This window comes from Sturnus vulgaris, chromosome 19 (assembly GCF_052056855.1).
Source record: "Sturnus vulgaris isolate bStuVul1 chromosome 19, bStuVul1.hap1, whole genome shotgun sequence".
Classification (NCBI taxonomy): domain Eukaryota; kingdom Metazoa; phylum Chordata; class Aves; order Passeriformes; family Sturnidae; genus Sturnus; species Sturnus vulgaris.
Window position 1 is genome coordinate 7,726,279 of NC_142261.1, and position 16,863 is coordinate 7,743,141.

The window sequence follows — 16,863 nt, forward strand, 5'->3', positions numbered from 1 at the left end:
GAAAACGACAAACTTTAAGTTTGTGCCCACTTACACTAGAATATCAAAATAATCTGTTCTGCATCATATTTACAGTAAGGAACAAGAAAATCTTTATGTCTATTCTCATTTTCCAGCTCTAAACAAGTCATCACTTGCAAATGAGCAAAAGCACAACCAGACTAAGCAATAAATCCAAAATGACAGATTAGCAATTCCAAATTGGCTGAACTGTGGACCACATCCTCTGGCATAATAAAAGACCATTTAGCAAAAGTGATGCCTTGATAAAGATGATCCTGGCACTAGTTCAAGCATTCATTCCTTCCAAGGTTATATAAACCTCACAAAACTGTAAATAGAACATCAAGCACCGTTACTGATGGGAATGCAGAACAGGAGGGGAAATGGATATTTGTTTTCTCTGTGAAGGCCATGGAATGCAAGCCCATTTCCTCTGTGCCTCTTTCCTCCACAGATTTTTCCCAGTCTGAACCTTAGGGATGATTTGGAGATGAAGGGACTTCATACCAGCTTATCTACAGAAGATTCAGCAAAGCCTCTTGATCTCTTTGGAACAATAGAATGCAGAAGTTAAAAATGTATTTGTTTTTTCAAGTTCTAACCTAATCCCCCACAACTTCAGCAGCAATTATTCAGAGATGATTAGCCCCAGAGGAAACTTTCAAAGACTGTCCCCTGAGAAATTCAAAATTTCATCCCTTTAGCCATGTTATATAAAAGACACATTACATATTTATATACTGGTCTATTTTGACCATTCTGTGTCAAGGCTAAAATAGAATATATATATATATGTATATATACACACACACACACACACACACATATATATATATAGTGCTTGTCATATCAACAGTTTCCAGGGAAAATATTTATAGGAGACCTTTCCAGACATAAATCTTAAAACAAATAGTTCTACAAGGATACCCAAGATTCTGTTTAACTACTGGGCATGTACAACTTACATAGTTCAAGTAACAGGAGAAACAGTTATGACTTAAATTCTTTAAGTCTACTTGTTTGCTTGGAATCATTAAGGAAAAATAAAAAACATTTTCAAAAAATGCTTTTGACATTTTCTAAGTATTCAGTACTGCTGGCTATCAGCTGATGGGCTTCTGTTGCTTTGCTCATGCTCCAGTAAATGGGAGGCAGTTAATTTGTGTACAGAACACTTGCAGAAGTTCCACTCTTGTATGTGCACAGCCATCAAGCCTGCTTATGCTGCTGAAATGCAGTTATATAGTGATAAATATGCAGCTCACTCAATCTCCAGTAATTCATATTATTAACTACTAATTATGGTGATAATCAGCTGCTTCTGCATTTCCTTTTAGGAAAATTTTTTGCTATTTATATCAACATGCCAGGGTTAGCCAATAGCTAACCAGGGTTAGCTATTTTTAAATATGGATGCTATAAGGGAAAAAGGAAATTTCAAAAATTTCCATGTATGGGAGTCAATCTTCCACCTCAGAAACACACAAAACTGCTTGTAGTTTTTTTATTTTTTATTCCAAATCACTGCACAAGTGCAATGATCTTTCCAATCATGCTTTCCTGCAGTTACGGACATGGATCCAAGCTGAATTGGATAAAAGAAGGATACAGAGAAAAAACCCACTATCTTACAATTGGCAGCAAGTCTTCAGTTTTCACACTGCAAATGGTACAAGCACTGGCAGCGTACTGCTGGAATTTAAATATCAGGCTAAAAATGTCTGAGAGTCTTTACAATTTCAACATAAAAATACTAAGTGAAAAGGCCTAGCAATGACTTGGAATCAGAGTGAGAAATCAGAGTTTGAAAACACCAAATCCATAAACCAACAGGCATAACAAAAATACTATGATTTAAGTCAAGGTTAAGATGAAAAAACACATGTATTAATTACATGATGGGATTTTTAAGACTCAAAAGCCTACTTCTACTCCATAGCCACATGATATAAGAAATTTACTGGCAATGTGCTTGCAGTAACCACATGCACATCTGAAATGCCATGAGACTGTCAGTCTATCTCACTACAGCATGCAGCATGTGTAGCTGACAAACATAAATTGATTTCAATACTTAAAATAGCAAATATCCTTCTGGAAAATTAGCACCCAAACAGAAGTGATACAACCAAGAGTGCACACACTACCTCCCATGCACAATGCAAGTGACTATAAACACAACACTGTAAGGGCAACTTGTATGGTCAGGTTAGGTCTGTCATCTGTCATTTTGCACAACTGCAATCCTACCTGCCACAGGCAGTAGCTGATGCAGAAAACTGAAATTGGAACATAGCATGTTATATTAAAGAACAGATTTTATGAAGTTCCTCTTACCTCAGCCTCTTTCTGCTGGAGGATTCTATCCTTGTCTACCACTTCCTCTTCAACAGGTCTATTGAAGAAAAGAACACATTGACAGCATAAAATACAGAAGTAAAAACTGACAAGAACAGATTCAAGACTCATATTTCAATTCATGTAACATCAAAGTCTACGTTCTTCCATACAGGGGAAATTAAGATATTTTTTAAATCATGCTTCCTTTTTGTAAAAGGCCATCTTTATCTCACAGACTTCTGCTATTCACTCTCTATTTCTTAAAATTTGATTTCTTTACTGCTATATGGATTTTTCTTTTTGCAATTTACTTTAGTGAAGGTATTTCCATCACCAGCTATCCATGTTACAAAAAAATCAATCACTAAAAAACTGTGTAGGCTATTTCATTTCTTCTTTAACATCAAAATGCTTTGCTGACTACTTGAAGAACAAGTGGAATGTGGACAAGAGTAAGCTGCTATCCAAAAAGATGCAGCAAAGGTAGATGTGGATTTTTTGCATTAAGTTGCCAAGGACAACCTTGCCAAAAATTAAAAAGATATAATAAATTCCATAAAACCACACAAATTAGCAGAAAAGATTGTTTAGTCTGAACTTCTCTCTTTAGCTACATGTGAAGGAGCAAGAGAAGCAATACTTCCCTAAGCAGATACACTGGGGTCTATTGAAATTTGCCCACTAGTGTTCATTGTCTTCAAGCAGACACCATTACACAAAACCTATCTTGCTTGCAGGCACCTTATTCCTTCATTCCAACTAAAAGCATAGAGAAAAGGGGATTTAAGCTGCTCATAAGCACAGCACTTTGCTATCTATTATTCCTCTTTGGGAAGAGCATTTCATACAAATTTCAGAATTCCAGATTGAAATCTCAGCAGAAATAATTGTTTACAGGTGGGATAAGTCAGGAGGAAGAGCAAGACCCCTGTCAGTGGGCAGTGAGGAGCAGCAGGGCCCAGGGGCAGCACACACTCACTTGCCAGTGCGTTTGAGCCTCTCGGAACGGAAGTTCTCATAGTGCAAGTCTTGGGTCACCTCCTGCAGGTCCTGCATGTGTGTCCTAGAACATGCAAAGGGCTTTGAACAGTCATTCTCAGCAAAGCAAAGAAAAACACCCTTTTATCTTCTGTTTCTGTTGTATCTAATGGATGCATTTACCTGAAAAGTAAATCCTTACAGACCAAGCCAGACAGAACACTGCTTTCATTCCTAAGTGCCCCACCAATACTATTAAAAGATCCAAAATATACTGTCCTTCTCTTGGACATTAACTATTTCAGGTAAGTTGTTTACACTTGTTTTTGCAGTGTTAAGAACCATGCAAACACAGTTATTCAGAAAGACACTTTAATTTCAAAAGTATTTTATTACTCTTAAATGCTGTCAAATATAATTTGTGACTGGAACTACGTGGAGCTGCTTGGCTTGCAAAACAGCTGACATTGCTTAACAATTTCCAATTGCCATGAAGAAGAAGGAAAACCTGCTTGCTCCCAATGTCCAGCAGAGGGCAATCCCTGCCCAGTGTAGAATGAATTTGGAATGACACAACGGAATTCACTTCCAACAATAGCAAAACATCGTTTTTTTTTTTTTAAAAATCACTTAAAACCATTTACGCAGGCAGAATATCCGTGTCGGCTAAAATCATAATGGGGTGGGGTATCATATTTAACAAAGGATTTCCCATACTGCCAAGAATATTGCACTTTGCTTTTGGAATATTCTTCACTTTGAAGAGTATTTTAAAAGCCTCTCTGCCCTACCAACTGCACTATAACAAAACCTCAGTTGGTATGTACAGCCATCAGATCAGTTCACATAAGGCACAAAACCATCACATATATCTGGCAACATAAAATATTTTCTGAATTCAGAGATCAGAGAGTACAGCAGGAAAACAAGCTGCAGGGGACTAAAATGTAACTCTACACTGCCATCAGGGCTAGTTTTAAATGAAGGAATGAAGGTTGCTATAGGTTTTTAGTCATTGTGGCAGTTACGTCACCACAGGAGATGGGATCGTTTCACCATTACTCACACCAGCATTGTGCGCAGCTTGAGGAAATCATTGTGCTCTGGATTTTCAACCTCAACAACTCCCCAGGGATACAAGCGGCCTCTGATTTTCTTCCCCTTCACCTCAATAAGTTGATTGGATCCAATAACAGCAAAGGGAATGCTAGCCTAATTGAGACAGGAAAAACAAGTTACTTTTGATTTTTGGCTGGTTAGTTTTTGTGTTTTACTTTGTCTTTCTCTTAAAGAAAGGTCAAAGATTCAAGTAACAGGCAAGAGAAGGGGAAAAGAAATGTCGACAAACTCTCTCACATCAGAAAACCAACAAATCCCCTTCTAGGCAGTGCAGCCTCTCCTTATGAGCACCTGTAACTCTGTTAGGATCAATTTGTTTTACAGAGGCCCAGAAGGAAATGACACTTTGCTGTAGGAACACTTGACTGTTGTTCAAATACAGTTTGGGCATAATGTGTCATCTGACACAACATCATGCATGGAGAACAGCCAACAGAAACATACTTCAGATGCAGAGTGAAGTAGCTAGAAAGAGAATTTCAGACACATTCTTCAAACACCTTTGAAAGCACAAAGAGGAAATTACTTCAGTAAAACCTTGATTATCTGCTTTAACACGAGGCAAGTTGTTAATTAATACAGCAACCATAACACAATCTCTCTCCTTGCTCACATGTTAAAACGTTTGAGTCAGAAAACAGACTGCAAATAATAGTTCATAGTGAACAGTGGTTTACACTTAAAAGAGAGAAGAGAAGAAAGTCATGACACACTACACTTGAAATTCTGATGAAGCAGAGACTGGAATAAAAGGGATTATAATTCAGAGTCAACATACAAGGGAAACTGAAATTTTCAACACAATGTAAAAGGAATAAAGTACCTTTAGGCATATTTTAGATTGAAGAACTACAGTAGCAAAATAATAAACAGAGTGAAACTTGCCTTTAAAACTCTAGTTTGTTCTTTAAACTCCTCATCTTCATCAGAATCTGCATCAGGGAGCTGATAAATCCTAATGCCATGTTCAGAAATCTCATCCAGAACCTGAAAGTTCGCAAAAACGAAAGAATAATACTCTTATTTCATTGAAGAGGTATTAATACATTTATACGAAATTGATTTACTAGTCTGTAACAAATATTCACCTGATTCAGTGTCCAAACTGCAAAATACCACAGACTTGAAGGTTTTTGAAAAGGTACAAAAGATAAATGTATTTTTGGAAAACATACCAAGACAATAATTTAAAAATGCCAGAAGATTTACAAGGCAAATACAGAAGCAAAGTGAGGTTAATATGAAAAAAGAGTAAAAGTAACAAGAAGGAATTCAGTAGTTAGAGAATCAAAACCATCCACCCCAGGTCAAAGTACATCTTTGTGCATTTTATATATTCAAAATGTAGAAGAGCGCACCTGTTACCTCTTGAATCAAAAAAGATAAAAGCTTATTATCCACTTAAACTGGAGAAAGTCATTAAAAATCCACTAAGAAAAAGACCCTATTCTTTAACAGTTTTCTTTGTCATTAATGTCTGAAGTTAACATAAAAAATACAGTATTTGTATTCCTGGGCACATTCTTTTCCTAATGAAATCACTGCAGGGGTGAGCAGCCAGCATAACTCCAGGCCTTTAGCAGTTTCAAAAGGTGGCACAAGTCAATTCATTTTTCAAAACCAAAGAAAATGCTTCTGCTGCCACTACTGAATATACTGAATATACTCAAGTCAGCTCTTGTCACTGCATCAAATGCACTGACAAGAGTTACTTTCAGTAAAGGAAGTGTGGTGGCATAAGGAGAGCATGAAGAATGCTGAGATTCCACAATGACTCTCTCCAAAGAGATCTTGGATGTTTCAGCAGAAAAGGGGAACTGTGCAAACTTCCCAGAGCAGCACCTGAACCAAGCAGCTGCCCTGCTGAATGAACTCTCAGCATTAACAAAGTTTGGGCAAATTCAGGGAGAGTTTTAAAGTAATAGTAAAAATATTCAGAAGAGCCTGTGTAAGGACTTGTGATGCCATTACTGATATACAACTGGTGATTAACTTGGTAGAATGAAACAAGCAGACTTCAAATAGAGAGATCTTAACGAGCCTTCTCTGAGTATTGTTGGGTTCCTCCATCCTCTGTCATGATGGCAACCGACAGCTACAGTATAAATGAAAATTGTCCCACCAGAACTTTGTTATTAAACAGGTGTTTAAAAGAAAACAATTCTCCAGACCATTAGCAGAGGAAAGGCCATGTGTGAGCCACAGCTGTTCCCTGATGTTTTCCTGCCAGGTATTCAAACATCCCCCCCGCACTCACACACGAGAGCTGAGGGAAGCACTACGAGCCCCCACCTACACAGAGAGCAAAGAAATTTGGGAATAAGTGTTGCCAATAAGCAATTAAGATATTCACACCATGGCATTTAAATCAATGGATGTTGTGAACTGTCACCAAATGGCAATAGAAGATGCACATCTGGGATGGGTGGGGCAGCACTGCAGTTGGATGCCTTTAAGTAGTTGCATAAAACAAGAAAGCACATTTAACCTGGCTGAGATCTTTGAGATAAAACGCAAGTGGAACAATAACGGGAAAGCCAACAGCAAGGGGTGCTAGAATAATATATTACAGCTGTTAAACCTAGTGCTTTCCTGAAAGGAAAAAGAATTGCAATAAAAACAAACTGTATTTTATGCTCCTAACAATGAAATAGCATTTTGCTTCTTCAAATCCGAATTTTATTGGCCTCAGAGGATTCTGTGTTCCTAAAGATTAGCCTTCCCATGGGAAATTAAAAAAAAAGTCAAAATATTAGTTCCCCTCTCATGAAGTCATTCTTTTGAGCATGTTTCCTTAGCAGCCTTGCATGGCACAGCTTGTGAGACTGTCGTGCATTTCTTCCCACTCAAGAGTTTTAAAAAATAACTTCGAATTCCAGAAAGCCCAAACAGGAATTACTCCAAGCTGGGTTTCCTTTGCAAGCACCACAAGCTAATCTTGCTGCTTAGTCCATAGCAGCAAAACAAAAACATTTTACTTCAGATTGACGGCCAAATGGCAGAAACATCTAAAAAAAGTAAGACTTCAAGCTGCGTCAGCAATGCAGGACTTTGATTCCTATTCTTGATTAGAGACTCTGTTGGCCAAGATGCTTTGAGTTAGAACAATATACAGTAGCTTTGATTTTCAAAGCTTTGGAAGCACATTATACATTTGACTTAATATAAACTCAGTTTGCAGAGTGACCTTTGCCAGCAGTATAAAAATAATGAAAGCTTGTTTACCTGCTCCCTAACCACTCCCTCACACTACAGATGCCCTTCATCTTGTTGTACTTAGCCAGTGCATAAATGTGGTGTCCATATGTCTAAGTCCAGATTGCTTTAAAGATTAGTTAGTTAAAAGTTAGTATTCACTGGGAATTTAACTATTTTAAAATAAAGTTTAAATAAGTTAAAGATATTTATATATTTACATAAACTATAAAGCTTTATCTTTAAGTTAGTTTGGAGCGTGACTATTGAACTATGAACTATATATTTAAATTATAAAGTTTAATATAAGTTTTAAAATGAAGTATTCTAGTTTAAATAAAAACTAATGTTCCACTTAAATGCCTCCTTGAAATCTTTCAACATCATTCTGCTTCCAAATGCTGAACCAAAACATAAGCAACTATTAACACTGAGCCTGAAGTACACTGCTGAAAGGGTGTATACAGGGGGTTTTACAAAAAGTAGCAGCTCCACAAATAATGTGAGATAAAAATCTTTCACAAAGTCAGTATGGTAACAGAAAAGGAAAAGCAATAAAACCTGCACAATTAGCCACATTTTTGCTTTATGATGTCCCTATGAGGTCTTTCAATTTGAATGCAGGGCACCTGTCATTACCTTATAGTATTTGTGGAGGAACAAAATTAAAGCTCAAGAGCCTGGAAAGAATTTCTTCCACCAAGATCTAGAAGTCCTTCTAGTCCCAATTAATGTACTTTTAAAATTTCCTTCCTCCTTTCGCCTGGCTCACCATAAAGCTGCTCATTTCTGTATCTCCTCCCCTCTTGAGTGAATGTTTGCCTGCATTGCAGACAAGGTTCATACAGTCACAACTGTCCCCACTTTTAACTTCCTCAGCTATGAATGATTCATTCCATTTCTTGGGCAAGTTTTCTTACACCACTGAGCTTTATAAAACACAGCAGCAATGGCAGCAGTACCTCACCTTGTCAAAATGTAGCTCTTTACTTGCTCACACAAACCATGGTCTCACCTGCCACTGTGGCACTGGTTCACTCAGAAAAACTCCAAACAAATCCTCTGAATTTAGGTGGAGTTCAGCCAAGGTGCTGCTTTGCAAGCATGATTTTGTCTATACTGTTTTCCCAGTTAAATAAAAATGTAGTCTCTCCTCAAGAAAATAGAAAAATACTCCCAACACAACCACCCTTAGAATAAAGATCTAATAATCATTCTAAAGGCCTACAGGAAGTCACAGGGTCACAATCAAAACAACTGTTATACCCTGCGTGAAAATGTAATATAAAAGATATCTTACCATGAAAAGGTTTACTCTGGTGTAAAACACAGACTGCAATTTAGAACTATTCCCCATCTCTACACTACTAAGGGGCAAGTCATTACATTTGTAAAAATTCATAGGCTTCGTAGGGTTCAAACCTGTTAGACTTTACAAATTATTGTACTGGTTTTGAGTCAATTGAACCTGACAAAGCTTGTGACCTCAATATTTTAACATCTAAATTTTACTGGGCCACTTCTAATGTGCATAATACAATCACACCACCTAGCCATTCCTTTAACAAGGTGCATAAAGGCATTCTCAGAGAATAAACCAGAACAGATTAAATACTTACATTCATTGCTCAGATGATGCAATAAAATGGAAATTTGATTTAAGGTCAAAGACTTGTACAACCACAAATATTGACATTATTCCATTTAATTCACTACAATGTCATACCTGGCAAAAGCTGGCTGTCTTAGAAAGGTTTATCAAAAAACAAAATTTCAAGATGCCAAGTAAACCTTGCAAAGCAAAGAATGATTTTAGTACTGCTGTCTTTAAAGACAAGACAGTCTCGACTGGAACCTTGAGTATGTCCTGATGTTCCAGATGAACAGATCACCCAGCAGGAAAAATGTTCACACAACAACATGCATTTTCCCATAACAATGGAGCCACAAAAGCATCCTGCTCATATATATTAACCCAACTGTCCTGTCTCTGTATTTTAGTTTGTACCATGGGTGCACTTATTTAAAAAGTTTCCAACCACATTTTGGTACAAACCACGCAGCAGAGTGCACAACCCAAGAACCTTCTGGATGGAACTGAAGATGTGCCCTCAGAACACACCTGATGCACTCCCAGCAGCAAGGGGCACTCAGGCCACTGCTCCCTGAGAGTCAAACATCTCCACTTCTCCTTCCAGGATTGTCTGAACCCATTACAAACTGTGTTCTTAAAACTTCCCTATTGGGTGCACTGCTTTGCTAAGATACATGAAGCCAAGAACAGCCACATCCTTAGCAAGTGTAACTGGCAAAGCACATCAGACTTCAGTGAAGATTTCCCACCTCACACTTCCCGAAGATTAGGTCCTTGGCCAATATCATTCACCCCTCTTCAGTTCGAAATTACTTTATATTTGGCTTTAATATTGTATGAGTTGCTCTGTTGTCATGATAAAGTGTTAGACCTACTCTTCTCTTCAGCCTCTCCCTCTCCTTCAGCGTCAGGGTGTCAGCCTTGGCAATCACAGGGACAATGTTGACTTTTCCATGAAGAGCCTTCATGAATTCTACATCTAATGGCTTCAGTCTGCCAACAAGCAGGGAAAAAAAAGTTTTAAAATATGCATGGGGTCTTGTGTTGTTTGTTTTATAACAGACCAAACGTATTAAAATTTATTTATTTCAAGTGTCCACATAAACAGTATTTTCATACTAAATTAAGCCATTAAGTTTAATGTCCTTGCTTATCAACTTGGTTGTGCAAAGTTTAAGTTGTAATTACAAGTGCCACCATGTAATGAAGTGGATATTAAAAGCATTTATGTTTCTGGGTGATAAACAATGCACAATGACCACCTTGAAACAATATTTAAATGCAAAAGGGGACAAAGTAAAGGAAAGCACTAATCTCCAAAGACTGTTTTTAATTGCACTGGCTAACTGACAGGTTGGTAACTCAATTAACATTACTGCTAAGTTACCAATTCAAGTAATGAACAGACTTATGAACTGCTACGAAGGTACAACACCCTAAAATACAAAATCTTGAGCTTTTCCTTACCCATGCCCAAAAGGAGAGATGAAGTAGAAGCAGCAGTGGACTCTGTTGTCTATGATGTGGCGCCTGTTCAGACCACTCTCATCATGCAGGTATCGCTCAAACTGGTTGTCAATGTAGTGGATAATTGTTTTGAAGCTGTGGTATGGGAGGGGGGAGAAAGAGAGGTATCTTACATCAGCTTTAAATAATAAGGAAAGAATCAAGAAAAGATAAGAACAGGAGGAGAAACTTTTATTTTAAACACTGCTGTTTCAAAAAATTCAACTTCCTAGCATTTTATCTAGTACTAAGGAAAAATATTTTGATAATGCAATTGGGTGTTTTCATAACAACCACGAAGTGTCAACTTACACCTAGAGCCAATTCCAAGTGTTACTTTGTTCACTGGATAAAAAGTTCAAGTGCAAGCTCAGAAAAAAAGCACTCAGTGCTGAGAAAACACAGGAACAAAAGATTGAGGATTTTTCTGCCTTTATTTCTGGGGGTAGGGGCTGAAGATTTGTTTTCAAACTGGTTGATAAATGACATTTCCCGGATATCCTCTTGATTTACAGCCCTGACCCTAGAGCCAGGTTTCTATAGTTATGAAAATTCTAGTATTCTAGTCTGTTTGAATTAAGTACAACTACATTTGCAAGTCATGCACTCAAGCATCACATGATTTATTAAGCTATTTCTGTTACTTTACACCATTCTTTTCTGGTGGTAAAGAAAAATAATTCCTACTTAGTTCAAGGCAATTTAAAATATTCCCTACAAAGGAGTAAACGAGCACAAAAATCTGATCACATAGATTAATCAGACACAGAGAGCAGTGACTAGAGAGAGAGAAGAAAACACAATGCATAATTAAGAAGATCATTTTAAGCTATTTCAGAGCCTGCAGACACCTGCAAACACCATTAATATAAAAGAACACTTTATATTACGTACTCCAAAGGAAGGGAAATGAGCAGCTGACGTAGATAAGGTTAAGCAAATGATTGTGGATCATGAACATGTCTTAAACTACTTGAGAAAAAACTAAACAGAAAGTTTAACTTGAGAAATAGGAATAGCCATATTTCTGTTGCTGAGAAAGCACAGACTTGATGATATACATTTAAGGAGGAAACAGAGCAGATAACAGAAAAGAAAATTAATAATTTGGAAAATGAACAAAGAATTCTGGCAAACTCTGTGATAGGCAGCAACATTTGACCCAGGGATGCATGGCTGCAAAGGAGATAATAAAAGAAAGTAACAAGAAAGATGGAAGGGATCCTGGAGGGAATTTGATTTCTCCTAAGCTAAGTAAGCTTTTGGATTGAGAAGAAATAAATCAATGGTAGAATATACATACACACATTTACATCATTGCAAGATTTGGCTGTTCTAAATCATATTACAGAAGACAACAATTGGGTTTTGACCTTAGTGCTACTCATTCGGAAACAGCATCTTAATACCTAAACCTGCAGAAAAACATCAATATGGTTTTTGTTCCTGTTAATCTTCAATACTTCTCTTAGCTGGTAAAAGGTAACAAAACAGAAGACATACAAATATTAGGACAGAAAGCAAACACTAACAATGGAAAAGAACTATCACACATTTCTCTGGCAATGTAATTAGTTGACGTGCAGTTTTCTAGGTCTAACAGCTCCAATTTTCCCTGTAAATACGGTGTCAGTGTCCTGTACCTCCTGACTTCCGGGAAACACCTGGCTTGTACCACAGTGCTGTCATTACTTAGGAGATAGCACATCCTGTATTGTAACAGCAAACAACACAAATGCTGCATTTAAACACACTGGGGGAAAATTAACAATATTATCAAGCTGCCAAACTCAACAAAATATAACCCTAGCCAGTTTAAAAAAAAAAATTAAAAATTTAGCAGCAGCCAAAGAGGAGAGAGCAGCTATCAAAGAATGACCTGTGACACCTCAAGCAAGATGAAATAAAGAGTGTGATCAGCAATATCCAACGAGTTCACCTGTAGTCTGTTTTTGTCAACCACTTTTTGAGGCAAGATATCAAAGCAAATCTAAAGTATCAAGCAATTTTTTCCTCCTCTGATCAGATTCCCTCTCTTCTCATCAAAGTTGTTATTTTAAGGACATGCTTCTCTCATGATCCCAGTGTTCTTACACATGGAAAGATGAATGTGTCAAACCTCCCACCATAAAGGATTTTGCTGTTCTCCAAACACACCCCTAAACTGATGCCATAAGCAATCCTGATTCTAGAATACAGAACTCCAGCCAGCACTAAAGCTCCACACAGAATCTTAAAAAATCACCATGGTTAACTGTGATTCACCTCCACCTTTCCTTTCATATTACTTTAAGTACAGTAGCATCCAGAAATCAAGAATTACTCTATTTCAGAAAATGTGTTGTACTAAATCTATAACAGATCATTTCCTAATCCAATACTGTTGTTTTTTCAAACCAGTAGACCTCCTGGACACACTCCTACCAGCACAGAATCCTTTTTCTTTGACACAAAATACATAAAAATTTACCTCAGCTCCCATTCATGAAAGTCAAACTCTAAAATTTAGCCCTTTCATGACTGCACAGAGACTAAAAGCCATTAGGGAACCTACTCAGGAGAAAGATATTGAAAACACTCCCAGTGACTGCTGCCTCCTAGAGACACCACGACAGTTTGATTCACCTATGTTCAAAAACAGCCTTAATAAAATTTGTCACCTCGAAAAACAACCAGTCTGCACAAATTGCAGCCTTATAAACCTTGGGTCATGATCAGCACTATTTAAAAGTGAACCATGACTACAGTAAATGTTCCTGAACATAAATATAAGTTCAAGAACATGAACTTGCTCTTTCCTCTGAACTACCAAGGAAGGAAGGTGGCTGCACTGGGTTAGTCTTCACTACAGCTAAAAACAAAGAGTCTGTCCATCCAAGTCCCTGAGACATCCTGTAAAGATAAAAGTCTTTGTCAAAATGACACATGTCATGGCTGAAAGGCTTTTCATGTGACATAAGTAGACTAAAGAGATATCATTAAATGCATCTTTTTATTTTGTAGGATGCAAGTACTATTTGTTCCTGTAGTCTATTTGATGTTTCAGATTTGTCATAGAAAATTACGTATAAATTGTTCTACTCGAATCTGAATCACCACAAAATGATTCTATTCAGAAAACCTCCCAAAAAAAGGGGAAAACCTGAACACGTAGGTCTCTAAGAAACATCTGAGCAGAATAAACAAAGGGCATTAGAACACAATCAACAGGAAGAGCTCTCTATAACACAATGCACAGGCTGCAGAGCTCTCAGCTCCAGCGGAAGGAAGCTCTAGTCAACAGTGCACAAATAAGCAAGACCATGATGCAGCCCAGAAAGATGCCTTTGTGTAATTCCAGAAGTTCCATTTTTTTCAACTTACTCAAGTAGGAAAAGTGGGAGAAAAATAAAAATCTCACTAGAGCTTCACTTTCAGACTTTCATTTTGTATATTACAGAACTTCACTGCTTTCACTTTTGCTGTGTTCCTACACCAACTGCACCACAGAAAGAAGAGAAAAACCATCTGGTAAGAGCACTGCAGAGACATCGTTCTGTCAATGAAAGATTGCAAAACATTCTATTAGCATTATATATGTTTACTTTATCTGCTATTTGTCTCTTTCCTGGTCTTTAACTTATAGTGAAGGACTCAAATTAACCTGTATTAGCTTTATGCTCCATTTCTCTGCACAGTGATCCTTGTTTGCCTTGGGATTACCACCACTACCAGAAATAAAGTGTCAACAAAATTAACAGCTAAGTAAAATAAATATTGTTAGCACTTCTTAAAAGACAACCATGTGAAAATTCAAAGTTTAATCCACTGAAACTACAAGCATCCCAGTAAGGACATCTCATCTTTATTTGAAAAAATTCACCAGCTTTCCACAGTTAAAGAGAATTGCCTGAAATCAGAAATTACATTTATGAACGTAGCAAGTCTAGCTTTGTTACAATTCCTTTCTAGCTGATTTATAAATTTCTTTCTTCATAATCATACCGAAGCAATTATGTATATTTTCCAGTGTATCTGCTGACAATTATTTCATCCATTGAAAATTGTCTGTGATATTTAGGCCAGAGAGTGCCAAGTGGTAACTTTATCATAAAAAAAACACCAGTTCCACTCAAATTGCTCGTAGTACATATAGAGGACAGAGAATGAAAAGAACTGTCTTAAAAACATGGAAACTGGATGGGCCAGAGACACAGAAAGTAAAAGACAAAAAGTTTCCTCCCACCAGAATTTTGTCCTATTGGAGTGGCCATAGAGGCAAAAAGCTGACTGCAGTGCTCAGAGAAATGTTTTGAAGGAGAGGCTGTTAATTTTGAGGCAGAATCATAGATACAGCCTACAAAACTTTTAAAAACATCAAAAGTAGTTAGAAAATTGAAACTGGAAGTTGTAGAAAGTACCAGACACACTAGAATAGTGTTTGTGTAAGACACACACTTTATTAACAAAGCAGTATTTACACACATACCAGTCCTGGCTGTTAATGGCATCTCCATATCCTGGTGTGTCAACTACAGTTAAACGCAGCTTCACCCCTCGCTCCTCTATCTCTACTGTAGAGGCTTCGATTTGAACTGTTCTCTCTATTTTCTCTAAAATAAAGGAACATTTGGATTGTTATTTGCCTATCAGTTCCTGCAGAGACCACCACAGGAGAGAGCAATAGAGGAAGAACTGCAAGCCCAGGTGTGTTGTAACCTACATGACATAAAATATTTTATCAATATATACAAAGTAGTAAGCGGAATTTAACGCCCCGGTTTTTGTAAGTAAACAAGAAACAATGAACTAAAACACGGGTTTATGACAATATGCAAAAATAAAATCATAATAGTTGAAAGCACAATAGATTCTTTGTCAAAAAGGTATTTACACCTCTAACCAGGATTTAAGGCACTACAGACAAAAAGCAGTAAGAAGAAATGGGGATTAGAGCAAAACCACATTTAGGTATATTGATACCTAAAAGATTTGAGAGGTGTTTTTTTAATAGCAGCTGATAGAGAAACAAAAGCTGTCTTTGAAAGGCAATCTAAATAAGAAAATGACAGCTTTACAAAACATAATTTAAAAAATTTAAATACAGCATGATGAAGTGGTGTAATGGATGAAGAACGAAGCGATATTAATTGAAAGAACATGAAATTTTATAGGGTGGAGTGTGCTGGAGGAACTGCAAAACCACATTTACCTGCAGCTCCAGGAATATAACGTTCTGGATAAAGATCAGTCAGGAACAGACTGTTAATTAAAGTGGATTTTCCTAAGCCAGACTCACCTACAAACAAAATAATTCAGGTTATTAAGCATATATACTTTTTACTCCAAGATTTTTAAAGCACCTTGTCTTTCTCCAAGTCCACATTATGGAGGAAAAATAATTTGTTCATCAGGATCCGCCCTAGCTTTTGATATAAAAACATCAAAGGTTCAGTTAAGAAAACACCGGAAAAACAAGCCTCCAGTGTTTTCATAAATGTTACATGAAAATTGTAAGTTTACTGTAACAGATGCCACAATAAAAGCTGAAAGGTCATACAGCACTTGGACTATAGATCTAGAGATAGTTCAGTTACTTGAGGGAAATTAGATCTTTTTTCATCTAGACTTACAAAATCAGGAGCTATAACTCTCCTGCTGAAAATTTCTGAGCGTTGGAAGCTAGAAATTGAACCTGGAACGCTGCTGGGAAGATGAATGAGTAAAGCGACTCCAAATTAATGGTCAAGTTTTGTACTCTTACAGTTAAGCCCATATAGGTTCTATGAAACTGAAAATCATAAAGCAAATTATTCAAAATTCACCTGGGAAGTTTCATAATTCTGTTAACTTCAAATGATACCAATTTTGTCCTACATCTAAGTAACGAAGTTAAACGTGTAAATTTAACTACTAAATCCGAGTTTCAAAAAAACACTTGTTTCCTAACTCAAGGAATCAAGGGAGTCAGCATTTAGACCAACTGGCTGTATTATTTTAGATGCTACTAACCTGATCTTAGAGATGAAAATGTTACCTGTATTTCTCATCACAAACTACATGATGCAAGAACTCTACAATTATCACAAATTACCGATTTATCTAACAAACACTGCTGGATACTGTCACCAAGTAATCCCAAATGGTAC

The 16,863-nt window shown here is 37.0% G+C and overlaps 1 protein-coding gene across 8 annotated transcripts in view; it reads right to left on the minus strand.

Annotated features, from left to right (window-relative positions):
* LOC106864846 (septin-2) overlaps positions 1 to 16,863 on the minus strand; it is a 35,366-nt gene that overhangs the window by 11,229 nt on the left and 7,274 nt on the right. For all 8 annotated transcript variants that reach the window (XM_088175941.1, XM_088175943.1, XM_088175940.1 and 5 more), the window contains 8 exons: positions 15,927 to 16,013; positions 15,204 to 15,327; positions 10,697 to 10,831; positions 10,105 to 10,222; positions 5,326 to 5,427; positions 4,388 to 4,533; positions 3,323 to 3,406; positions 2,341 to 2,398 (listed from right to left, as the gene is read on the minus strand). In XM_088175941.1, coding sequence (XP_088032067.1) covers positions 2,341 to 2,398; positions 3,323 to 3,406; positions 4,388 to 4,533; positions 5,326 to 5,427; positions 10,105 to 10,222; positions 10,697 to 10,831; positions 15,204 to 15,327; positions 15,927 to 16,013 — 854 coding nt within the window. The remainder of the gene's footprint in view (positions 1 to 2,340; positions 2,399 to 3,322; positions 3,407 to 4,387; positions 4,534 to 5,325; positions 5,428 to 10,104; positions 10,223 to 10,696; positions 10,832 to 15,203; positions 15,328 to 15,926; positions 16,014 to 16,863) is intronic.